The following is a 26,758-nucleotide window of genomic DNA, read 5'->3' on the forward strand; positions in this document are numbered from 1 at the left end:
GCTGGCTCTTCCCTCCAGCATTGGCTTTGCTATCAGGTGAACTCATTAAGTGTGATATTTTGTTCATTTTTTTTTTGTTCCACATATATCATGTGTTCTAACTGGTTTTAATTGTCAGTGCAGTTATTTAGTTAGCAACCCAGAATCATGGATTGATTGGGCAGCCATACAGTATATAATAAATAAGTAAATAGATAAATGCTATTTGAATTATCTGTGTGTTAAGATCCACTGTAACATATTGTAACCGTTTCAATTTATAGGATAAGACTAAATATCCCCTACTGTGATAAAATCAGGCAGTATACGTTACTTAACTCTGAGCTCGTTTCATGGAGTTTTGCTATAAATTCTAGATGTGATGGGTTTTTGCTTTATGTTAACAGCTCTCTTTTTTTAAATTGTAAGGAAAGCAAGATAAAACGTTTGCTGAAAAAAATATTTAGTGGAACATGAGACCAACTAAATTGGTTGCATCCATAATGTAGTGGAACATAACACTAACTTAAAATTTAAGGCCAACTTAGTAATTAATTGCTTGAGCTAACCAGTTTTTCAAGTACAGCCAGTGTGGTTAGTCTAATTTGTCCCTTCTTGTTATACTGACTTTTAAACACAATTTAACAGGCTCTTAGTAGAGATAAGTGGGAGGCTGCACATTATTCAGGAGAGCAGATTAAATTATATCTTTGGTCCATCTGATTTTTAGCCTCTAATAATGACTATTGCCTCTTATAAATCAGACTTGCATAGTTATATTTACAGTTACATAAACATCTTGTTTAAAGTTTTCACAAGTTTATAATTCAAAAATCTTCCCTTTCTGGTTTCTTATACTGCAACTTTAAGCCTGGAAGACTTCAATTCCCAGAATTCCCCAGCCAGTTTTATTGGCTGGGGAATTCTGGGAGTTGAAGTCCTCCAGGCTTAAAGTTGCCAAGGTTGGAGACCTCTGAGTGTAAACAGTAGCAAAATATGTCTCACTGTCCTGGACAATACACATTTGCATGTTGGGGAAATAAAGATCCAAATATTCTGGAAACAGATGCTTCTCGTGTGCTATGCACACAATTGTCTTCCTAAATTGTGCCAGTTGTGTTAGCCTATTTGCAGTGCTAGCTTATAGACGATAGCAATGGTAAACAAGTGTGGCATCAGGTTGGACAAGAAAGACATTAATAGACACAGCACTCTCCCCACACAGCTCTAGAATTTCAAAAATAATAGACAGGCTTATCCATCATTTCCCCAAAGTGTTTGTGTTTAAAATCAACTATACAGTATTAGGACAAAAGAAGGCTAAGAGGATAGTGAGGAACAACATTTATACCTGGCCATAGCAGAGAGCAGAGTGAAAGAACATGTTTTGTTCTTTTCTTATCTGTGCCTCCTATTGCAACATCCTGATTTTGTCCCTTTGACGTAAATGAGAATTAGGCTCTGGCTTGCTTTACACATTAGCCATGATTTGTTCAGTAAGCCATACTAACCTCTGCCTACATAACCTGATTCTGACATTCCTTTTTTGCTGTAAACTGGAATATAATAGTATTTTGGAATAGAGTCCATGCCATTTTTAGACTTATCTATTGTAACTTTAAAACAGGAATTATTTCTCTTCAAACCTCTCACAGAAAACGAATCACCGTTGTTTCCCAGAATGCCCAAGATGTGCCCTGTGTTGAATGGAGCAAATATACACAATCCCTATCACGTGTGGGTCAGTCACCCTTGGTTTCTCTCCTGGGAAAGAACACAGCTCAGTAGTCAGACCAGAACATTCAGTTCCCAGTATCTCCAGTGATATTTAGATAATGCACAGTTTGCAGCTCTGGGGAGTCACAGTCATGCAATTCTCCACTTTTGAGCAACCCTGAGCTGGATTAACCAATGACTTAATAGATAAATATACATGTTTTTTTTCTTAATTGCTAGGACAGTATTCACGCGGCACTGGCAATTCTGATGAGTGGTAACTGGGTCCACCTCATGTTTAGCTGTGTTTAGTTTGGTTCAGTCAGCATGAATCCAGCCCCCCAAATGGAAAACTTGGGCTTTTGAAGGGGTGATATTAATCTAATCATTGGTGGCAGTAGATTCAGTATGTGGTAGTCAGTTTCAGTGTAAATCTAACTTTGCTTCTACTGTCTGTCTGATCACAAAACAAAAACAAGATTCTTTCTATCTCCTTTCCACTATTTCAGCAGGCAAACTTCATTCTATTTAGCAGATAGAATATCCGATAGATTCTTCCGCCCAGAGCACAAGGTGATTATGTGGCAGTTCTATGTCAAAATCTAGAGACGGAATGATTTCACTCATTGCACAAGTAAGCCAACATTGGCAATATTCATGTGTTTGGTTTTGTGGTCAAGATACCAAGCTAAAAGCCAGGAGTCTGTGAGTCATAGTCCCACCTTAGGTGTGAAAGCCGGCTGGGTGACTTTGGCCTAATTAGTCAGCCCAACTCAACTCACATTGTTGTGAGGAAAATAGAAGGAGGAAATAATATTGTGAACGTTCGCCAACTTGAGTTATTTATAAATAATAATAGTGAGATCTAAATAAATACATCCTAAGCCAAAATCTAACAAATTATTAAAACCAGCCAACAAATTACTGTAGATATCATTTATTTTCCTCCTGCTCTCTTCCTCTGAGTAGGGCACAGAGACAAAAAGTCAATGATGAACACAAAGGAAAGGTGTAACCTAATATGAAGGCAAGGTTAATCTATCCTGACAAAGCAGCTGGAATATAATCCTCTCAGCAGACCTGTGGCTTCATATATGCCTTGGGTGGTGACTCTATAGGTAGGGAAATTTCCATGAGATAAGATCAAGCTAATTACTTCCACTTTACAAAAGATATGACACCCTCTGTCTGTGTAATGGGAGAGGTATACATTTTAACTTTAGAACATTATACTACAACATGGGTGTCAAACCCCGCTGTGTCACATTGCCATTACGTGATGTTTCATGACATTTTTCCCATTTGCGGATCTGGGTGGGTGTGGCCTACGACACAATGCATCCAGCCTGCGGGCTGCAAGTTTGACACCCCTATACTACAACATCAGGGAAGTTAAAACATGCCATATACACCTATTCTATTTGAAGACTGGATGCTGTGGAGCCTGCAAAAGGCTTTCTCTCTGATTTACTTAGAACTTGTAACAACTGTTTGTTGTATCTCATATACAACAAATATTTCTTAGTAAATGATGTAAAAAACAAATAGTAAAGCAGGGAATATGCCAGAAGATGTTTAGTCATTCCATTCTAAACCAATACCTTGTTACAAAGCCTTAGTAAGGCCACACTTGGAATTCTGCATCCAGTTTTGGTCACCACATCACAAAACGGTTGAGACTTTGAAAAAAAAAGTGCAAAGAAGAGCAGCTAAGATGATTAAAGGGCTGGAAACAAAAACATATGAAGAACGGTTGCAGGAATTGGGTTTGGTTAGTCTAGAGAAAAGGACTATGGGTGACATGATAGCAGCATTCCAGTATTTGAGGAACTGCTACAAAGAAGAGGGGGTCAACTTATTTTCCAAAGCACCAGAAGGCAAGACAGGAAACAAAGGATGGAAAGAAGCTTCCTAACTGTGAGGACAATTAATCAGTGGAACAGTTTGCCTTCAAAAGTTGTAGGTGTTTTATCACTGGAGCTTTGATTGGACAGACACCTATCTGAAATGGTATAGGGGTTCCTGCTTGAGCAGGGGGTTGGACTAGAAGACCTCTAAGGTCCCTTCCAGCTCTGTTCCAATTGAAATATACCATGGAATCCAATACAGCTATTGTTTCTGAATTCACTCTGGCTAAACATTGGTAGGTTCATAACAGTTAATTAAGATGAAACTTTATTGACGGCTAAATATTATAACCTGATATGCTAAATAGAAAAAAAAGTTGGAGGTTTGGACTAGAGCAACCTTTTTCCAGCAGTAAATACTAGTGTTCTTCACCTTCTGCTTTCTTTTCACAAACATCTGTGAACACATCCTTGGGGATATGGCTAATTACACTAATAAGAATTCAGCTGAGTCCGTCCCAACCTCCTCCTCATTTAATCCATATGATAATGAGCTTGGTGGAGTAATAGATAGAAGAAGCTCCGGGTGGTAAGATGTGAGTTTGCTTATTAAATCTGGTCCCTTTAGAGACCAACCAGCTGGGGGGAAAATAGATGTGTGAGATTCTTAAGTCCCTTAGTAGAATATTTACCAGAAATTGACATGGGATTTATGCCAATACCTTTGTTGACAAAAATTCCTTATTTATATATTGCTGTATTTTCCCCCAAAATGGAAAAGAATGTGCTGCCAGCTAAACATTCCCTAAATATTCACCTCTTCACTACTAATGGCAGCAGTTGGAATATTCAGTGTGAAAATAACTTGAGAGCATATAAAAAAATCACAACTAGCTACAGTGATCAGCGTCCAGCTGTACATGTTCCAGGCAATGCTAACAAGCTCTGCAGCACAATATTACATAGCAGATGTCCCTAGTAGAAAGTCATCTGGGGCACACTAAGGATGTTTTTTCCGAAGCCTATTAAGCAACTGCATAAGGTAGCATTGGCAACATTTGAGGCCAGATGGTACATTTGTAATCTTGAAAGCATGTTGTTGGTACTCTCACAAAATGGCTGCCATGGTTCCCATGCCTATCCTGTTATAAAATTCTCATTTACCAGAAAAATCAATGATCATAATGCCCTTCCCAAACTTCTTGGATGCCCTCTGCTACCCTAATTATCTTTTGCTCTTTTTCTGGGCAGGCAAACATACTTGGGAATGAAATTTATATAGGAATGACACTAGCCCTCAAAATGATGTTAGAAGATTGGCACATTGAGGCATGTTCCCTTACCATGCATTTCTAATTACGATAAACATTTTAATTAAAAAATCAGCTGGGCAGGAATCCTATTAGATAGAAATTACCTATAGGAGGCTTAGGGATGATTGGAAGAAGCTACTCACAGATCTCTTACTTTCAAGATCACCTCCATCTTTAATCTTTACAATAAAAAAATATGATTCTTAAAACTTCATGTTTCTCATTTAGATTCATCCAGATTCATCTTGCCACATGAAACAAGTTGCTCATTTCTTTTGGGGCAAAGAGCTCCTATACTTTCTACTCAGTTTGGTTTTGAAGAGAAACTCCAGAAGGTACACAATAGGTGGTAAAGTTGATGTCTTGGAAGAAGAGGCTATTAAAGGAAGGGGATTGATGAAACCTCCCTGGATGATGCATAAGAGCACTGGTTGGGCAAACAAAGAAAGGTTGTTATGAGTGTGTCTCATAGGTGACCAGGGAGCTGGCTAAGAACTGCCCATGGCAATTGGCCTATACCATAATTTCCTAAGACTTGTGTAGAGGAATTAGCCACCCCCCATATTTCCTGAGAAATACAATCACTTTAAGAAAGGAGGTAGGGGTTTCTCCTTCTCTTTTTTTGTCCCACAATAATGTATGCTTTTTAAAAAAAAATAGCTTCAGCTTCAGCTACCTTGAGTAGCAAAAAATGGAAAGACAAAACCCAAATTGAAATAAAGCATATCTAGTGTATATATCTTAGATTTAGAGTATCTCCTTTATATAAAATATGAACTGTTTCATCATGTTAATATTCTGATGAATATAGTTGGGAGATCCTTGTTGCCTCTTTGTTAGGATTAAATGGATAAGAGTTTTTTTTAATGTGGCAATAAATATTATGTACCTGTGAAAAACACTTTCTCAAAAAGACTGTGAAAAAAGACTGGGGCTGAAGAATCAAATGTTAAGTGGAGCCATATTTATTACTTCAGTTCCTTCTCCATGGGTTATTGCTGATATCAATGTATCAGTGCAAGTCCTCATCTTTCCTTTGGCAGGGAAGTAAATGCAGATTTCGAATCCTTGCCTCCAAAATAAAAGGTTGGTTGGAGACTTGTGATTTTTCTTTTTTGAAAAACAGTACAGCATGTTGTGATGGAAGCTAACTCAGAGCACCAGTCTTTATTCACCAATATTTTTTGATGGCTGCTGCTGTATAAGAGGGAGAGTATTGTTATATATGTAATGAAGCGAGAAGCTATTCCATTGAGGGGGATAATCTGGCTTTCTATAACAAAGACTATGTTGCATGGTTTCTGCAGTTTGATCTTATTGCTTCTCCGTGATGCATTATTCAAAATTATGTGTTTTCACCCTTCTGTCCTTGGCTCAATGAATATAGTTAATTGTTTTACCAATGTAGACATTGTTTCTCTGCATGGTATGATTTGCACATAAAAGCCTGTGACTCACTGAATTACATCAGACAATCAGGGGAAATAAATTGCAAACAGTTCCAACGCAGAAAACGTTAGCTATTTTTAAGTGACACTGAAGTCAGCATAAATTCATTCTGATGATTTTGTTCTATTAATGTAACCAAAGCTACAGTAGATCCACAGTAGATCCGTAAACTGGATGGATCTACATAGGATACTTTGATCCATCAAGCTAAAATGGAATGTGCCACTTACTATAGGGAATCTGGAAAATCAAAAATAGCTCAAGTTACTAGCAAGGAAGAACATATAATATACATAAGGGAAAAACAAATAACTGACCCAAATGAGTAACTTTGTTACAAAGCATATGATCTATTCTACAATATAATAGATAAAAGTAACTGTGGATCAGAAGGTAGAGAGCTATTGCTCAGCGGCAAATATCCTCTTCTTGGTTAAGGTATTTGAAAGGACAGTGGCAGATAATTTGTTCTTGAAAGAAACTGACTCATTTTAGTCAATTTTCAAGTTGGGTTTTGGCATTGAAAACTGCCTTAAGTGTTTGGACAGATGACCTACTCTGGGGAAAGATGGGGAATGTAATTGTCCATCCTACTAAATTTCCTGTGGCTTTTGATAGCATCAGTTATGGAATCCTGTGGAGTTTAGAGCTGGAGTCAAATAACTGTTCTTCAATTATTGTCCACCTGTATCCAGTCAGCTCTAGAGGGTGTCTTTAGACTTAAGAGTACTTTTACCAGGCCCTTTGACTACAAGGGGGTTCCCAGAAAGTTCTGATTTAACACCCATGCTGTTCAGCATTTACGTAAGTCACAGGATAAGGATATCAGGTTTGGGATTGCATGCTTCCAATGTACTGGTGACACTTGAATCTGATTTTGTCATCGGAATCAGGAATCAGGAGAGAGATATGGGACTATGATTTCTAGCCTGGGGCCTTAATTACTAGACAAACGGGGTCTCAGGTAGTAAACTACATCTCAAAAATTCTTATGCATTGAATCATTTTTAGCTCTAGCTCTAAAAATAAAGAGGGTTCCTGGGGATAGCCACATAACACTGCTGTAAGTCATTATGCTCTTTCTTTTCTCTGGATAGAAGGTGGACAGTACTGTTTGGGAAAATAGACGACCAAATTATATATTTGCTTCTTTTTTAGTTTCTTGGGTAAGGAAATCTAAATATCTTAAAGACACTTAAATAAAGGGAGATTAACGATTTTGCTAACCCTTTTCTTTGCATTTTTCCATTAACAACTATATACTACTTCTCGCATTGCTCCACATGTGGCAGATTTTTTAAAATTATCCAAACTAAAATACCAAATTTCATTAACACCTTCGGGACGCTACCCGAGGCTTAATATAAAGGAGATTCTCTTATCCTGATGTTCCTCTACCTTGCAAGTATTTCTCACTATGCAAGCAACCCACAAACTTGAATAAACTCTCTATGACTTCCTCTCTATAGTTAATCACTTCGGAGGATGTGACATACTTTGGCTTTTCCGCTTTCCGGTCGGCTTTTAAAGTTCTCGGAAGTTCTATTTCCGACCATAAAGAGTCGGCGTCTCCTCTCCTTCCCGTCTCTATGATACTCCTGACGTATGACTTTTTTTTTTCCGCCCAAGCTAGGGAATGCGATGTGTTGACCCTCCTACTGGACCGCTCTGTTTTGGGTTGTCCCTCTTGCTGTCTATGATTTTCTTAAAGGAGCCGCTTGGCTTCCAGAACTGCGGGGTCCCGAGATGTTACTTACGGTGAAGGCGCTCCAGGGCCGGGAATGCAGCCTCCAGGTAGCCCTTCTTTCTTTCCGGGGCCAGGATCGCAGCGGATCGGTGCTGGGCGCTTGCGGTTCTCCCGAGGGTAGAGGGAGGGGGCTTCCTGGAGGGCCCGGCCTTCCCTTGGGCCTTGTGCTGGGAAGGTAGGGCGATGGAGGCTGGCGGCGCTTCCGCTGTTCCCGAGGCAGCAGGCCCTTCTGAGCCTCAATCCTGATCTCCGCTCCTCCTTTTACCGTGGGTTCCTTGGGTGCTTCCTGGAAGGAGAGCACGGAAGACCCTCCCTGGCCCTCCTTCCCAAGGCCCGGCTGCCCCGGCTTGGCTCAGAGCAGTTTGGCCCGAGCTGGACTTGGTGAGTTAAAAACCTCACAGGACCCAATCGAGGCACCCAAGGGAGGGAGACGGGCCTGGATGTGCAGGATGGGTGACATTAATAGATTATTTACACCCTGCCTCACAGGCCTTAAGAAGAGGCAGGCAAAGGTCCTATTCCCAGCGTTGTCAACTACTAGATAATGCTGGTAAATCCACCCTCTGCTTTGTGTGGCCCAGAAGCAGGTATTCAAAAGGCAAATGTCTCTAAAGGTAGTAGGCAGCCATTACAAGTAGCAGCCAGTGAGATTATCTATCTATCTATCTATCTATCTATCTATCTATCTATCTATCTATCTATCTAACTTATATAGCTGGTCATCTCAAATATGTGACTGGGGAGCTTACAGCAATTAAAAATAGAATAACAAAATATTACACACGCACATACACCCACACATCCCACGAGTTTGAAATCACATTTACATACAGTTAGTCCTCGCCATCAGTTAGTGACCGTTCAAAGTTGCAACGGCACTGGAAAATGTGACTTATGACCACTTTTCACATTTGCAGCGTTTCCCCCCACCCCATGATCATGTGATCAAAGTTCGGTTGTTTGGCAACTGGTTATTTATGACTGTTGCTGTGCCCCAAAGTCATGTGACCTTCTGACAAGCAAAGTCAATAGGGAAGCCAGATTCACTTTAACTAGCTTACCAACTGAAGTGATTCACTTAACAACTGTGGCAAGAATGGTTGTAAAGTGGGACAAAACTCACTTAACAAATGTCTCACTTAACAACAGAAATTTTGGGGTCAACTGTTGTCATAAGTCAAGGACTACCTGTATATTATTTCAAGTTCTTTGAGATCTGTAGCCATAGTTTCGCATGAACTAGGTTCTGAATCTCTTGTAAACTCCACTCTTAACAAGTACAGGACTTTAGCTTCTGTCATTGTTTGAACAAGAGGAAAAGCACTTTCTTTCCTGTCATGCTTACCAAAATCATTCAGGGAATTTATATAACCTAATACTTGGTCAGGTTCAAATTTACTTACTTTGACCAAAGGCAGATACAGTTTTCATCTTCACAGTTTTGCCAACCTTGAGCACAAAGTATTTCATATTCAAATATTATTTTTGTACTATTCTTGCCTGAGAATTTCATGTGTATGTTCTCTGAGGTTTTTGCTTCAGTTGTTTAAGGGAAGGCCATATCTTTGCTACCATCAATAAAACAGATTTGGAGGGGTTAAGGAAAAGCCAGAGGTTAAATGCAGCTGTGTTTGGGATATTTAATGAGCAATGAAATTTTATCCCATGAATTTCCAAATCATAGTTTGCATTTTTTTTTCTCCCATAGAAAGGATGTAACCAGGGGCTTAGGCTGAAAAGCACCAATAATATTTAACAGATGTTGGATATACTCTGCAGAAAATGTCTATACTGTAAAAAGTTTCATTTGCTAATTTTCTGTGCACCAACCTCAACTTATGAGTGGGGGGAAAGTTTGCAGCCATAAATTAAATGCAAAGTAAAAATATTCCTTTTCCAATTGTTTACTAATGGGGAAAACTTACTAGCTGCTGAATGATAGGTATCCTTAAGAAGTATATATTGCTTGAGGGTCTAGCAGGGAGGTAGGAAAGCATCAAATTGGCAAAGTCCATGGTAATTCCGGATCTAACACAACCCGGAATTACCCCACAATATTACAAGTTAGAAACAGCCCTCCAAAGTCACATTCTCCAACAGAAGTAATTCAAAGTTGCTTGATGTTATAAATCTCCACCTCAAGGGCCCCAAGCATGGGACAGCTCGTTTCCCACACCTAGCCAAAACACTCTCTTTATCTCCACTCCTCCCCCTTTAGGAAGGTGGCAAGCCCGAAACCCTTTCCCCCATGACTGCCACAGAGAAAGTAAGAAAAAGAATATATATTAAGCCTAACTAAAATGGCTACACATATGTCAATTTTAGGCTTGACACAAGTCTCACCTGACAAGTTCTTCCTTCTCAGGTCTCCCCTGATGAGCGCATCTCCTCTCTCAAGCGTCTTGTCTCAGAAAAGCTGAATGTTCCAGTCTCTCAACAGCGCTTGCTTTTCAAAGGCAAAGCTCTGGCAGGTGGGTGCTAAATGATAAATCATAAGGCAGTTAGTCATACAGGGGCCATTAGGTTCATCCAAGGTAGCAAATAAAAAAGCCTAAAAGACATCAAAAAAAAAGAAAGATGGGCGGATTCATTAAGAGGAATGAGACCAATAGTTTCTGTGATACCTAGTTTGACAGAGATATGAGAGAAACTAGCACACAATTCTCCAGGTTTATGGGGGAGTAGCAGCTCCCATTTTCTGCCAGTCTCAAAAATGTAATAATGCAACTTGTCCTGATAATTCTTTTATTTTCCTGTAAATTCAGTGTGGCCAAAGAGGTTAAATGATGGCTGTGATAGTGCAATTGAAGCTCTGCCTTTTTTTGTGTTGTGTTGCACATAAAAAAAAACAGGCAGCGTTTGAATGTTGCTATCTCATCTCCCCTTTTGACTTGCAGTATTTTAACCGTGTCCTGTAAACGCCTCTGGATTCTACAGCACTGTAATATCTTCGCAAGAATACAGGTCTATCTTGCTGATCCCTGGCTTATATTGTAGTTTGTAGCAATCCATGCAAACATGTGATGTTTATATAGTTTTCGGTATTTGTAAAAACATTAAATATCATTTGTGTTGAGGTATGTGTAAGAAAATAGGTAGTATTTATAATTTTATTTTTGGTACAAAGCTTTTATCTGTAATTAAAGTATCCAGCTAAAATTTTGCTACATAACTCGATATTTGCCTTCCTTTCCCTTAAAAACATCCTACTAAGTTGCTCTGATTACATAGGTTTTTGTATGGTTCTTTTTAATATCCAGTTGTCCTTATTAATTTTGATTTGTATCAAACAGTAGTGAGTTTTATGGGCTTGCAGCGTATTTCAGAGAAAACTAGAGGCTCCTCTGATTAGCCAGTTGCAAATGATACTCTGCTGTGTCATTAGGTGAGTGGATGTTTGTGACAGTATGAAAAATATTCTTTCATGAAATATTAACTTCATAATGTCCATTAAGAACTAAGGAGTTTATATGCTTTTTGGAATGGAATAATAGCAAATGTCTGCTCTTTTTAGAAACAGGGCAAGCAGCTGACTAAATGCTTTGCTCTTTGCAAAAACTAGCCAGTTTCCTGATTCCATATCATTAAAGAGAATATTATTTGGATTTGGAGAACAAAAGTTCACTTGTTCAGACTTGAGATCTTACCTACCTACAATTATGGAAAGTAAATAGGATGATTATAGCCTCTGGTCCTCAAAATCTACAATTATTAGGTTATGTGTTCATTCTTAAGCTGTTGGGGTTTTTTCACCACCAACATAATAATGCAGCCAAGCTTCTGGAAATAAAGATTTATTTATTCAATGCAGTATGTTCACTATTAGATCTGCTTTGAATCAATTGCTTTATGCCTTTGTCAACTCAGCAGCCTCTTCCTTCTTTCCTAGATGAACACCGTTTGTCTGATTACTCTATTGGGCCTGAGTCAAAGCTCAACCTTGTGATCAAGCCTTTGGAGAAGGCATCACCTGAGGATCCTAGCAGCAGAGCTGGCCTCCCACTGAGTTCAACCATCTGGCACACGCTGGCTCAAGTCCTGAGCAGGCATTACAGCGTGTCTGATACTGAGAAAGTACTGGAGCAGGTACAGAAGGTAAATTTTCCTTTCTATATGAATGGAAGTGTAAGGAGGGAGATCTCTAACTCTGATAGCATTGTGCAACTGTTTGTAGGCAAGCCAACATGACCGCAGAGTAGCAGTAGTAGATACTACATGGGTATTAGAATAGTTTTGAAAAGGCTCAGCAGATTCAGTCCTCTTCAGAAGAGAGGGATCAGTCCCAATAGTCCACTAGAAAGCAGGAAAAAAGAATCAGATTGGGTATTATTTGGGGGCAGGGAGAGAATTGTAAATAAAAATAAGTTCATTTATACATAGAACTTATTATTGAATTTTATCTTGCATGCTTGCACTAAACCATAATGTTTGGCCAGAGAAGATTAAAGTAGCAGAACAGACATATTTTAACTGAAGTCTCCTGAGTTAAAATCTATCACTCTATTAAAGAATAATAGTGTTATGTTTACTTTTTGTAGCTTTCTACATAATATAGCAAAGAGGCCATATAGTCACCCACCTCAGTATTAAATATTAGAAATGCTGCTACAGAGCAGAAAAGTAATCTGTTCCCCTCTTTATTCATGCAACCTTCTGGGTTCTTTTTAACCTACTAGAGCAGTGTCCAACCTTGGCACTTTAAGACTTTAGGACTTCAACTCCCAGAATTCCTCAGCCAGCTGGCTGAGGAATTCTGGGAGTTGAAGTCCACAAGTCTTAAAGTTGCCAAGGTTGGACACCCCTGTACTAGAGTAAGCAGGCAAGAATCGTCTGCCCAGTTGTTCATCAGTCTGCTTCCTCTTTTTATCCAGAGATGAGGTAATAATTATGAGGTAATTGTAGAGCATGAGACAATTCATAAAATGGCGGAGCAATGCTACATTCAGGTTCCAACACCAGAGCATCCACAATATCCAGATTTTGCTATTTGGGAATGAACAAAGCTTATGTTTTGAAAATACATGCTGGTTACCAAGCACCCGAATTGTGATTGCGTGACTGTGGTGATACAGCAATGATTGTGTGAGGACGGAGGACTATTCATAAGTTGCTTTTTTCAGTGACATTGTGTCTTCAAATGATCGTTAAACAAATGTTTGTATAGCTCAACCATTGTATTTCTTGGTGATTTCCCGTTTCAGTGCTAATCAAGTTCAATTTACTTTCTAAGGTCAGCCAAAATCAGGTAGGTGCTGCCACCTAGTTGTTCTCAGGGGAGGAAATGCAAAGAATATTTCCTGGACCATGTTCCCAGGAATTCTAGTATTGCAGCCTCAGTTGCTTTAAATTTATTTTCATTAATGCATACATCAGTGTCTGTCTGTCTCTCTGTTTTTATTTGGAAATGTTTTGGCCTTTGCCCAACAATTTTATTCAGTCCTTTCTCTACCTTCCCTTCTCTAGGATTATGAGCGAAGTCTTCGATTGCTGAGCCTAGATGACATAGAGCGTTTAGCTACACGCTTGCTTCATCCTGAAGTAGCTGAGGCTGTGGAAATGGGTTTTTTGGATTAGCTGCTGAACTGGAGAATTGAGCCCTATTCATCACTTTGGACAGTAAACCCCTGGGCAGGGCCCAGTTTGGGGCCTAATGCGAGTGATTTCTCTGGACTGCTGTTAAAGGGTCATGGAGCATATGTAACTTCTCCCCATCAATTAAAAGTGGTGATAGGTGAGATTAATCTGTTCTGTCTAGTATGTTCAACAGAAGTGGGGGAATGGCATTCTTTAGATAAATTGTTTGCCTTTTCTTGAGAGATGCAGTTACCTATGCGATTGAGGATGCCTTTGTTTATATTTAAATTTCTTGTTTAACCCCAAAGCCTGGTTGCATACTAATAGACTCCTTTTTATTGTTTTATTCAAAGGCTTTTCCCACAATAAATTTCACTGAAGCTTACAGGCAGAAAATCAAATCTGAATAATAAAAATTTGAATTATGGCTTTTGAAAACTTAGCATTGATACTCTCCAGAATGACTACGTAAGCTTTGACAATGTAAGAGCTCATTCTGAGTCCCCTGCTTGATTAGCATTGTTAGATAAGAAAACATTTGTCAGATATTTTAGATTGTTAAATGTTTCAAGAAAAAAGACAAATGAATGTTAATCAGGTGGCTAAGCAGTGTTTACTGGCAGAGTTCTGCATATATCCTCTATGTCTAATATTTCTTAGGTAGATCAAATGAGCCCTTCTAGCAGTATATTCAGCTGCAATCCAGAGCACACCTAAATTTGCTGGTTCATTGCCCTTCCCCAAATTAAGTGTAATCCAGATGTGTGAGGGTTTTTTTTTTCAACTCCCAGAATTCCCAATCAACATCTGGAGAGCACCTAATTTAGGAAGGCTGGGCTCAGGGATTGTTAAAATAAGGCAGCAGATGTCCCCAGAAAAAGCAGATCTCTACTGCCTTGGCTAAAAGCAAGCCCCCCCTCTACCTAAGCCCTCCCCTTTCACCTGTTAGTATTTTTTATTGCAGATCCTGAAAACGGGGTAGAATTACAAGTTGATCATAAGCCACACAGAGAAGGATTGTGTCTATGACCCTTTATTTTTATGGCTGTATCCATATTTCTGAGTTTTGCAAGAACAGGATTTGGTTAAGTAATTCTTGACTCCAATGAAAGAAGAAAAACAAAAACTCTCCTACCAAATTTCTTAGTGTTGTTTCTTATCCTTACGGAGATGGTTTAAACTTTAGATGAAGCAAAAGACAAAAGTATGGTATATCCAGCCTTCCATGAAAATGTGACTATGATTGCTCTGTAAATCACTGATGAATCAACCTCACTGTTAGAATTATGACTGTAATCTATCCGTGACATCCTTGATTTTACATGGTCTCAATGAAGTTCCTCCAATGTTGCTTGTTTTTTAAGGTAGGGTCCCAAATGCTGTAGCCTTTTTTATATATATCATATATATAAAGAAGGATACCTCTGATTATTTTGATTGCCCTCCTCTGTACTTGTACCTATTAAAAATTTTTTTTCCAAACATGGTTATCAGAATTGTCTGGAATATTAACAGATGTGAATGCAAGGGTATTAAAAGTTTTGGCAGTTTTACTTTGATCTTTCTTGCAACAATCCATAATCCAGAGTGCGCCTCTTACATATTTCTGCATAACTCACACGGAATCAGCATCTTCATTGAGCTATCAACTGTGACTCCAAGATTAGCTGTTAAGGGCTCAACAGCCCCCACAGAAAATGGTAAATGTAATTATTTTTTACCTTCTAACAAAAACAGGAGTTTCTCATAAGTTTTCCTACTGGTGGTGAAATAATTCAGGCTTGGTCATCTGAAGCCACATTTTTCTAACGGAACAAAAACCAGCTGAGTGTTTTCCACAATGCTGTAATCTCAGCAATATTCAGTACCACAAGTCGAAATCGATACTGTACAGCAGGAACTGAGCTCTGCTTTTGATTAGAGCAACGGCGCTAGGAGATGGAAAATTCTCTGCTGCTTCTTCCTGCCACAATATCTAATGCCATTATGGGATCAGTGTTTCCTCCACCAAATAAGATGCTATGAATGCCTAAATTGGGAAATCACTGGAAGTGCTGTATCGCAGTTGTGTGCTTGTGCGTGCACATATATGTGTGTAAACATTAAGAAATTCAGGAGTTGTAAGAACTCTTGATTTGTGTACGTGTGGTAAAGGGAAATAGTAACACTTAGTATTCCAACTCTGGAGGCACTTTCCCAGATCTCCTTCATCATATATGTTTAAACTGCAGGATAGCATGTGGATGTATATACTATACATCCACAAGCATAAGTTATATAGTAAAGTATATAGCTTATGTAGCAATGGCAATTCAGAATAATCAGCAAAATGTCTTCACCTTAGGTTACCAGGGTCAAAAGTAGTAGCATTACAGTAGTATTAATTATGGTTTCAGGTTTGATACTAACAAGACCAGTGTAGCTTTTTTCCTGGTACCCTTTATATGGATTGGGTCTGAAACTTTTAAAATTCCCACCCAGCATCTGGAGAAACCTAAATTGAGAGGAAAAAAAATCAGTTGATGAAGGTGTTGCCTGAAGCAGGCTATTGCATTAAGCCAAATATTCATTTGTTTGGGCATATCATGGGTGCAATGTATCATATATGTGTTTGCATAGGTTTAGTATATGGTGTGAGCCAGACACAGAGGGAAATGGAGCCGGGATGAGAATGTTAGGAATAGCATTGAAGTACAGGAGAAATATAGAGGGAAAAAAGAATGGTGTATAAAAAGAGTCAACAGCTTGATATACCCAAATATTTGAACTAGCTAGCTAGCATAACCAATGGCAAAGCATGTATTGGGATCGTGGTGCTACTTATTAACCTTTCCATGTATGGAATTTTTCATGACTCTACAATACAACCCTGTATTTATTTTTTGGTTCTTGGAGGTTTTTTTTTTTAAAGGAAGAGGTATAATTTGATTAAACAGAAACCAGAGGGAGCAAGGTTTTATCTGTTCACTAAGTGTCTCCCCAGAGAATGAGAAGCAAGCAGATGTCTCTTTCATACCTTTCTCCCCAATAATCAGCTTCAGTTTAATTGCAGCCACGTTTTTTCCCTTATGCACTTCAGCCTCACAGTCCAATTCATACTGTTTTGCTTTTGGTATAGGAGTGAGCAGTTGAGGTGTGCAAAGGGAAACATTTATCAAAGCTGCAAGGGTTACGGGACTTGGTATTTCACTGGGTGGATGTGATAAAGAGCCCTTTGCTAGAGGCTGGGGTGGTGATGCACAAAATAAAGTTGGAGTGCTCTCTCTTTCCTCAAAGGACCAGTTTTTGGCCTCTGGGCTACCAGATAACTCCTGTGCAATGGTTAGTTTAATATATGACTCTCAGTGTTTACCTACTTGAACAAAACAGTCTATTCTGCAGAGTGTCAGTACTGTGATTGCTCTGTACTTTGTGATCAGATCTGTGCTAATGGGTTGTTATTTATTTATTGATATCCTGCCTTTATTATTTTTACATATAACGTAAGGCAGCAAACATATCCTCATATTTTCCCTATAACAACCCCAAAAGGTGAGTTGGGCTGAGAGAGAATGACTGGTCCAAGGACACCCAGCTGGCTTGCGTGGCTAAAACAAGACTAGAACTCACAATTTCTGGTGCACCTACAGAGCAGGAAGGGAAAACATGGCTGCAAATGTTTGGAGGCGCAGCATTTGTTTCATGTCTTGATTAAAAGTAGGAGCATTTAAAATAATACTCTGAATGGAATCTACACTTTTTGTTCAGACCTTTCGTTGTGCCGTGATACAGTTGTATAAGAATGGTGTTCCTGTGGGTACTGGTTTCATGAAATCAGAGATGATTTTGCCCTGGGATCAAAAAAGTGGCTTAAAAATAGTTGAAATATGAAGTAAGTGGATGGGATAATTATAAGCAGCTGCATCTTCAGTTGCACAAGCTGTTCCTGGGTTTTAGGCAACCTTGGTAGCTATTTTGCAAAACTAACTTTGAAACTGTAATTTGGCTCAGCCTTGGGGTGGGGGGCGGGGGGAGAGTCACAAAAAGAATCTTGATTGTATCCTAAATGCTTATATATGCTCACAGAGAAAAATTAAATTCAAAAATCCAGCTAATTCAGGGTGTTCTACCAATATGGCCCAGATTTTAACAATTTTACTTTGATGCGAAATAACTCACTCAGTGAGGCAGGCAGACACTTTTTCAAGTCACTTCAAAGTCAAGTCCATGAAACCTACATATTCATTTTCACACAAACGCGTGTTTTTGTTTCCAGTAAGGATTTGAAAATGAATACTGTAGATCTGCACAGGTCTAACTCTTCAGACACAATGTTTGTATCAACTCACTTCCTGTCAGGCCTAATATTTTCTAACATCATTCACACATTCTGTAATAAGAAAGAATGGATTTTTTAAACTGCAATGTCTATGAATAATTTGCATATGTGAATGGGCATCATTGATGTATTGCCACAAATGGAACTTGCACAATGCCTCACAATGATTCAAAGGCAAACTTTTCTAGTATTTCCTATTCATATATATTCTGTTTTTTTCAGAAGGGGATTGATACATGGATGCTTGTTACCTGAATTATGGGAATGGGTGAACAAAGATACCAAAATCAGAAAACTGATAGCTCAGAACATCTGTGTTTTGAGTGGGGAATCCATTAAAATCCTTGCCCTCAAATCACATAGCATCAAGCAGGGTTGATTCTGTTATCATCCCAACTAGCTAGAAAAATCAGATGATGAGAAATGGTGTGGCATAGTTCCTAAAATGCCTGGAGGTTTTTTTTATTTTGCTTTTTAATGGCAAAGATTCGAGTTACAGAGTCAGAGATATTTTGATTTCAAAATGGGAAGTGACAAATGCCTTTTGAAGGTACTTTCCTGTTAAAGATAACACACACTGATGCCAAGAGATAAAATTCCATTTATATTCTGTTTTATCCCTAGGTATCAAGGCAGATTTATTTTGGAACATGAAAATGTAAGCTACAATATCTACTGTTTGAAAAATGTAGGTTGGTCCCAAGTCTATTTGGTACCTTGTTTATCTCTCCTCACTCATTCATTCATTGACCCTATTTTGGTTCACACAGATGTATCTACCATTTAATTTCTTAGTACCTGATCCCAGCATCTCTGAGGCCAGTTGACCAGGGCACAGAAACCATGGCCAACACGGACCGAATTATCATAATTGCCTTCAGTACAGTATTTTATTTCCAAAGGAATCAGTTTGCATAGTCCACAAAGAAGTTGTCACAGAAGACTCAAGCAATTGATAGCACGATCATGAAGATGATAGCGGTCTGGGGAAAACTTAAAGCTGTTTACAGTGTGTTACGTTTAAAATACTGCACAAAAATGTAAAACATAAACCTGTTTGTTCTAATGCTTAAAATGCTGGATTAGAATCGAGACAGCGAATCTAATCCTGCCTTATACACAGAGGTGGTATTCAGCAGGTTCTGACCAGTTCTAGAGAATCGCTAGCGGAAATTTTGAGTAGTTCAGAGAACCAACAAATACCACCTCTGACTGGCCCCACCCCCATCTATTCTCCGCCTCCTGAGTCCAAGCTGATCATTGGCTGGATCTTCTTTTGTTGCCCTGCACAGGAGAACAGAGCTGGAAAGTAGGTTAGTGGGATGGGGAGGGAATGTGGATTTTGCAGTAACCTTCCCCCTGGAGTGGGATGGGAGTGGAGATTTTACAGAATCCTTCCCCTGCCATGCCCACCAAGCCATGCTGGTAGTAAAAAAATTTGAACCCCACCACTGCTTATACATCTGAATGACCTTAGGCTGGTCACTCTCTCAACCCTAAGAAGTAGCCAAGGACAAACCACTTCTAAAATCTTGGCAAGAAAACTGCAGATATTTTTTTGTGGCCACTAAGAGTTAAGGTGACTTGATGGACTAGTAACAAAATGCAAAACATGATATAAATTCTGCCTTCTGGATTATAGCCTTAACAAATGTGGAGGGAAGGGTTTTATGATTTGGGGTTTACCCTTTTTATCTTACGTGCCATGACTTACATGCCATTGTTGATGCTGTTTGATCTTTGTTTGCTGTCCAGAGTCCCAGTTGTGAGATTGACAGTTATAATTAATCTAAATAAATAAAAATAGGTTCCTGCATGGAAGAGATTGGTTTGTTGCCCAAAACAACTGAAAAGATTTAGCTGAGTTAGACATGGCAGAGAACAACTGTTGAAACTAATAAGGTTGTGTAGGGTGTTAGCATTTCAGAAGGCAGCTAATATTCTGGACTGCTGTTTCTAGTATTTTTATTATTAAGAATTTTTAAAATCCCACTTTTATATAACTCAAGGCAACAAATTTACTTGATATGCCTGCCTATTTTCTCCACAACAACCTTGTGAGGTGGGCCGGGCTGAAAGAGAGGACCTGACTCCAGACCACTCATCTAGCTTTCATCCCAAAGGCAAAACTAGAATTCACTCTCTTTGTTTCTAGCCCAGCATCTTTGCCATTGCATCCTCCTGGCTCTTTCTTTTTAATCTGCCTATTTTTAAAAATTTAATCTCTATATTTTAATCTACATATCACATTTTGTAAATATTAAAATAGATTGTTATTTGTAATGCTGTTAACCAGTTGGTTTGCTCCCTGGTGGAGAAGCAGGATAAAAATATTGTAATTAAAAAAAAATCCAAATGAGTCTAAAAGTAATATTTTATTTTTTTATATATATATTTTAAAGATCTCCACACACACACATGCACATACACTCCGCTACTGAGCCGATGAAAAACAGCGGTTATTTGACTATGATAACCTGGATATAAATATGAACTGAATATTAATTAAAACGGTACAACCCTCACCCCCCCCTTCACTCTCCTCCCCTCACAGCCGGCCGCTCCGGAGCCTTCCCTTTCCACCCCACGTGGCTGGGAGGAGCGTCGCCGCGGCATGGCTGTTCCGGGGTCCGGGCTTGCGTTGTATCCAGACACGGGTATATGGGATCGTGAGAAAGACCCGATCCGAGGCTGGCCTGGGCTAAGCAGGCGAGAGCGGGATGCAGCTGTGAAAGGAGAAGGGCGGGGAGGGGGGGTGCATCGGAGGATCGGGGCGCCGGGGTTCATTTCCCCCCCCCCCAAAAGCTTCTTTTACTACGCAGGGACGATCCCCTCGTTCTCATAAGCCTGCCGGTGCCATCCCTTCGCGGGTGAGCGCGGTGTAGAGACATGCGGGGAAATAAGAGACGGGAAAGGCAAGGGCGATGGGGGTCAAAAGCGTGTAATTATGGTGTGTCCAAGTCCCCGCGTGTTTGCTGTTGAGGTCTGTGCTGGAACAGCAACTTTCAAATAAATAAGATAAAATAAAACCTAGATTGCAGTTTTAAAAAGTTTGGCGGGAAGAGAGATAAACGGCTAGGGCGGCTATTCATAATGCTTCCCGAAGCTATGGACGAAGCAATGTCCCACCTAAAAGATGGGGACGCTAATGAAAATATTTAACAATATCTTACAGTTTAAATCAACCCTACAACCTTTTAAAAGTGGAGCTGAGGTCAAACAAGAGGGCCCCGCATTAAAAAGAAAAAATGCTCCCTTGAGTCAACTTCAGTTCCTGGTGACTACATTGGCCATAGTATGAAAACAGTTTCTTTCACCTTATTTTACAATGTTTCTTTTTTTTTAATCTTCCCACATTTGTCTTCAGATGTTTGCCAATCCACATACTAACTAGTCCAAATATGCTTAGTTTTTATAAACTCAGCTATCAAAATGGGCATTATTAAACACATGAAAGGATTAGAAGCTCTGAACACTTTACTTGTCTACGTAGTACAAAGATAACATTTATTTACCAAGAGGTATAGTTTTATAATACTACATAAAAATTTAAAACAACCGAAGAAATGAATGCAATGTTATAAATAAAAATAAAATAATAAAAAAGTTAAAAATAAGACCTAAGCTAAAAACTATTCTCCAACCTATGTGAGCATTAAGATAGCAATAATTAAAAGATTCTGAGAAGTTCAGGTGTGGGGGAAGAAAAACAAGAGAAAGGAAATCATGTTGGCGCCAGGTGAATTTCCCCAAGGAAATAATACAGACAGAAAGCTATAATTAAACAAGTCCTGTCTCTAGTATCCACCTCCTGAGGTTCAGGATGAAAGACTTGGTGAAGTGGTGGATACTGAGATCACAAGCTGTTAAGAGGCCTGAGTCTATCTCTTGAAACGAGCTTGAAAACCATTGAGTAAACAGAGATTAATATATTTCCCTTTTAAAGATAGGGAGAAGGTATGATATGAGAAGAAAATGTGAGGAAGTGGGGAGTTTCCCTATACTATTTTCTATATTTTATGTTCCTTATGATTATCTCAACATCAGTGAACTGAAAATTCCTTTTCCATCGTCAACGTTGGCCAAGATTGCCTTGGGTTCTCTGGCCCCAGATCCTGAGCCTCGCAAAGGAGGGATCATCAAAGAACTGGATGTGACAGACAACATTTTACATGTGTGAGTGTGACTCATAGGCCTCCATCTATAGCATGGGTCCCCAAACTTGGTAACTTTAAGACTTGTAGACTTAAACTCTCAGAATTACTCAGCCAGCTGAGGAATTCTGGGAGTTGAAATCCACGAGTCTTAAAGTTGCCAAGTTTGGAGATCTCTGATCTATAGCTAGAAGAGGCAGGGGGCATGATCTATCAAGAGAAACAGCCTTAGGGGAACCAGGAGGAGCAAGCTGGCTTCTGCTTGCTAGTGCAATTTCATATTTGATGTCAAGTTTGCCATTGGGTTGATAGAGCCTGCTTTCAGAACTGGACATCACCCTTGGAGACTTGAAACAAGAGAGTTTGGTGGTCAGGGCTAGTTTGATGAAAGACCCAGCATGCTGTAAAGTGTAAAGCAGTGGATTGGGATTGGAAAGACCCTGATTCATATTCTTGATCAGCCATAAAGCTCTCTGAGCCTAGGTTGGTCAGCTTTATTTATTTTATAGAGTTGTTGGGAGGATAAAAATTAAGAGAGATTATTACATATGTCACCTTGAATTCCTAGAGGAAGGTGGATTATAAGTGCAAAAAGTAAAGGAAATCAGTCAGTAAGGTCTGCACATTCAGACAATAAATCTAATATACGGTACTGTAGAAAGTGCAGTGTTGATGTGAGACCAGTCTTGTACCATTCACAATGTGCCATTCATTATTTTTGTTACTATTATTTCTAGGCAATGGAGAGCAGAGGAAGCTAGGATCCTGCGTGTTTCCATTAACTCCTTCTTGGAGCATCTCTCCTTGGTGGTGGAAACTATGGATCTATTTGGACCACCTGTGGCTTGATAAACTGTTATATCAGATCAATAAAATGGCTACTGGACTTGGCCGCTCACTGCTGATTTCAGAGGAGGCATTGGACTGTCCTTTCTTGGAGCCAGGATGGAAAACAAGATGAGTACTTGTACTAGGGAGCTCAAGAACCTGATAAACCATTTTGCACCAAGAAGTAGGCAAGTTTAGAATTGCCTTGGCCTTCCTCCTCCTCCCCCCCACCCGCCCCCAAACAACCTGATGTTCTCCAGATACGTTAAGACTTCAACTTCCACAAGCTACAAGCAGTCTGGCTAAGGTTCTTGATTGGGAAGATACATTTTACTGAAAGTTATGTGTATATGATATGTATTTTTATTATATTATCCCATTCATCTTACACCCTGCATGTGTTTACTAATAAAATATTTTTGACTATGGGAAAAAACTGCTGGACAAATGATGTGGTCGTAACAAAATCTTAAGAAAGATGTTTTTGGGGGCCGGGCTCCTGGATTAAAAGGTTTATGAACATGATACAAACGTTGGATGCATGATGCACAATGTTTAGAAGAGGATGCCATCTGTGATTTAGAAATAGAAACAGGAAACTATCTATTCTTTTTGTTAAATATGTCAAGCAGGCAGTCCTGCAAGGTTTATGAATTTATGACTGGTGATTTCTCCAGTAAATGAAATTAACAGACCTATGACTGGTTCATCCATCCAGCTGGTTTGATAGGGCTGTTTTGAAATATTAACAGGAAATTGGTCATCTGAGTAGTTTTTTCCAAATCAAAGCCAAAATATGTTGGAAACCTCAGTTTTCCTGTTTTCTGTTATTTTCTTGCTACATATTCTTTTTCCCTTGAAGGTCACATAACAATATGAGATTGGTAGTTTTTAACTTGAGGAAATCTGCCAGTTTCTAATCTAGGACTAATCCCGGTTGAATTTAATGGAGTTAAAACCCAGGTAAGTTTGCATAAAGTCATAACTGACAATGCACTATTTGTCTGCATTTCTGCTGAAAGCACTCAGCACTTAGTGTAACTCTAAGTGAATAAATCAAACCCCCCCTCCCCCAGTCAATGTGAGACAGTACAAAATTGAGCAGAAAATATGGGTTACAGTAACAAAAATATGAACTGACAGTGAATGGCACCCATTGCCAGAAATATTGGGAAAATGCTTTGGGCAGTTACTTTCTCAACAGGGGCTCATGGCAACAATCCATAGATATGACTGCTCTTGTAACACATCCTTTCACCCTCCACAAGTCAAACTGCTTAATCATACAGAGAGCTCATTTGGGTGTCAGATACTCCCTGTGACAGGTATATAATAGTAGTACCTGTAAATTGATAAACCAGCAAGGATGCAGATAACAAGTGTGGCTCTGCTTTGCTCTGGTTGCTTACACCAGAACTGCTCCCCCAGCTTTTTCGGCACCAGGGACTGGTTCCATGGTGAGACATTTTTCCACGGACCAGAGAGGGTGTGGTTTCAGCTGTTGCCTGCGTCCTGTGAATGGGGTTTTGCTTGTTTCCGGCATGACTTGGCGCTGTACCGGTCCACAGACTGGGGGACGGGGAGTGTTTGGGACCCCGGTTTATACAGTGGAGAACATGGCTTGATTTTGAGTCACACTTGCCCCATAGCCTTAATTCCAAAATTGCCATTCAGAGTGATAATGACAATTTGCTGTGTGGAAGGAAATTCAGAAAGGGCAGAGGAGAGAACTGGCCAATGGTCATTGTTCAGTTTTAAAGGTGGGTTGAATAAATCCACAGCAGAAAGATCTACCTTTTTTGAAAAAAAACGAGGTCTTTAAATTGTAAAAAAAAATTAAAAGAAAAAAGTGCAGAAAGAAGGGAAAAATAATAAAGAAGTGGTTTCCAAATTTCAACCATACTCAGCATAAGTTAATATACTTTTTCACCTCTTCTTAAAGTTACAAATAAAAAAACTCATCCACATAGCCTAATTTTTATTTACTGTATAAATAAATTATAAATAATAATTAGTCCAGAAATAATCTTTTCAATCCTAGTTCAGCAAAAAGTCTGTTAGGAGTAGTAGGTCCAGGAATATCAAACAAATTGTGTATCCCTGTTCAAACAGTCCAACTTTGTATAGCATTCCTTCTTTTTGCCCTATAGAACCTTGATCTTTAAATTATTCATACGATATCACAGGATTTCGTTTTTCATTTTTCATATTTAAAGAAGGCTTTAGAGTTTTCACCACCTTTCTTAGTAAAATCCACAGAGGCATCACCCATCATTTCTTGTGGCAGCTTTTCATAACCAGATTCTTTTCTTGATTTGGCTTTTGTAATCTCATTTTAGTAATTTAAATTTTATTGTCTTCCATGCCTTCAAACTCTGTAATGTTTATGTCAGGTTAAAGGTTTTTTCCCCCCTCGTTATCTTATAAAAGTTTATCAATTGAAATATGTATCTTTTCTGAGATGCTAATTATCAATATTTCAATCCATGTTTTAAAAAAAACACTTAAGATACAAAAAAGATATACAGTACAGTATTGTAGCTGGTTTAGCCATTTTAGCTCTTTAATGCCTGGCCCTTTTGCTCCCTCTAGCGTCCATTTGCAACTTTCATCAAGCCTCAGTTACTAATATGGATTTAGTTCAGCTTCAAGTCATTTCTCACAAATATATTATTTGATATAATTTTTCAAATCTTACAGCAAAAATAATATTTCAAATCTCTGTGGTCTTCTGATCCACTTAAAACTTTTAAATCCTTCCTTCCTTCCTTCCTTCCTTCCTTCCTTCCTTCCTTCCTTCCTTCCTTCCTTCCTTCCTTCCTTCCTTCCTTCCTTCCTTCCTTCCGCAAATGCAGCTGACAAAAAAACCACTTGGTAACTTACAAACCCTAGTTGAAAGCTTTTTAAAAAAGTTGGGTGAAATTATAATGGTTTGTACCATCACTATAGTTTTGTTATCCTCTGCTCCCCACTAATTCTAACTCCCCAAACCTTATCTGTTTCCCTTCCAGTCTCAGATTTGGAGGGGGGGGCTGTCCGACCTCTTGAATTTCCAGCCTTATCAAGCTGGTGCTAAGTTCAGGGATATTCCTGACAAGCACTCAGTATCCCTTTAGTCAGCACAACCAGCTAACCGGCCTCCCCATTATCTTTCCAGCTACCTCCAATCTATACACTCCATCCCATCTACTAATTGTCTGGTTCTTATCAAGATAACGGAGTGGGGATGAGCAGGGGTGGGATTCAAATTTTTTAACAACCGGTTCTGTGGGTGTGGCTTAGTTGGTGGATGTGGCTTAGTGGTCATGTGACTGGGTGGACGTGGCTTGGTGGTCATGTTATTGGCTGGCCTTGGCCAAATCAACATCGCTCACATCGAGGCAGGCATCTCCTTGCCCGGCCTCTCGTGACTGTGGGGATGCTGCAACAGTCGTAAGTGTGAAAAACGGTCATAAGTCACTTTTTTCAGTGCCATTGTAACTTTGAATGGCCACTCCACACAAGCAAAGTACCAACAAAGGAGGGGGAAAAAACTCCAGAGGTGTTCCTGAGACAGGAAGTCTAGTTCTGCCAAGAATGTAATAAGGGTTAACGGAGAGGCAGTTTCGGTAAGCAACACCAGAATGTTTCCTTCCTGCCTTCCTTACAGGATTAGGCCAGTAATTTCTTCTAACAACTGGTTCTCTGAACTGCTTAGAATGTTAACAACCAGTTCTAGCGAATAGGTGTGAACTGGTAGAATCCCACCCCTGGGGATGAGGTAAAAATACTGTCCTAACAAGGTAAGTTGGCCCATATTACACACCAAGGTTTTTAACTGGGAAAATGAAAGG

At 39.3% G+C, this 26,758-nt stretch overlaps 2 protein-coding genes across 2 annotated transcripts; both read left to right on the forward strand.

Moving 5' to 3' along the window:
- Window positions 1–7,823: 7,823 nt before the first annotated feature.
- UBL4A (ubiquitin like 4A) lies at window positions 7,824–15,107 on the forward strand. The gene is made up of 4 exons (XM_026711440.2): window positions 7,824–8,098; window positions 10,417–10,522; window positions 11,941–12,146; window positions 13,515–15,107. Exons 1-4 carry the CDS (start codon window positions 8,051–8,053, stop codon window positions 13,623–13,625), a joined length of 471 nt encoding a protein of 156 aa, XP_026567225.1. The 5' UTR covers window positions 7,824–8,050; the 3' UTR covers window positions 13,626–15,107.
- Window positions 15,108–20,481: 5,374 nt separating this feature from the next.
- Window positions 20,482–23,614, forward strand: LAGE3 (L antigen family member 3). Its single transcript, XM_026711600.2, has 3 exons — window positions 20,482–20,586; window positions 21,991–22,119; window positions 22,835–23,614. Exons 1-3 carry the CDS (start codon window positions 20,558–20,560, stop codon window positions 22,944–22,946), a joined length of 270 nt encoding a protein of 89 aa, XP_026567385.1. The 5' UTR covers window positions 20,482–20,557; the 3' UTR covers window positions 22,947–23,614.
- The last annotated feature ends 3,144 nt before the right edge of the window (window positions 23,615–26,758 follow it).

Source organism: Pseudonaja textilis, chromosome 2, assembly GCF_049901715.1.
Source record: "Pseudonaja textilis isolate UNSWEBS1 chromosome 2, rPseTex1.2, whole genome shotgun sequence".
Classification (NCBI taxonomy): domain Eukaryota; kingdom Metazoa; phylum Chordata; class Lepidosauria; order Squamata; family Elapidae; genus Pseudonaja; species Pseudonaja textilis.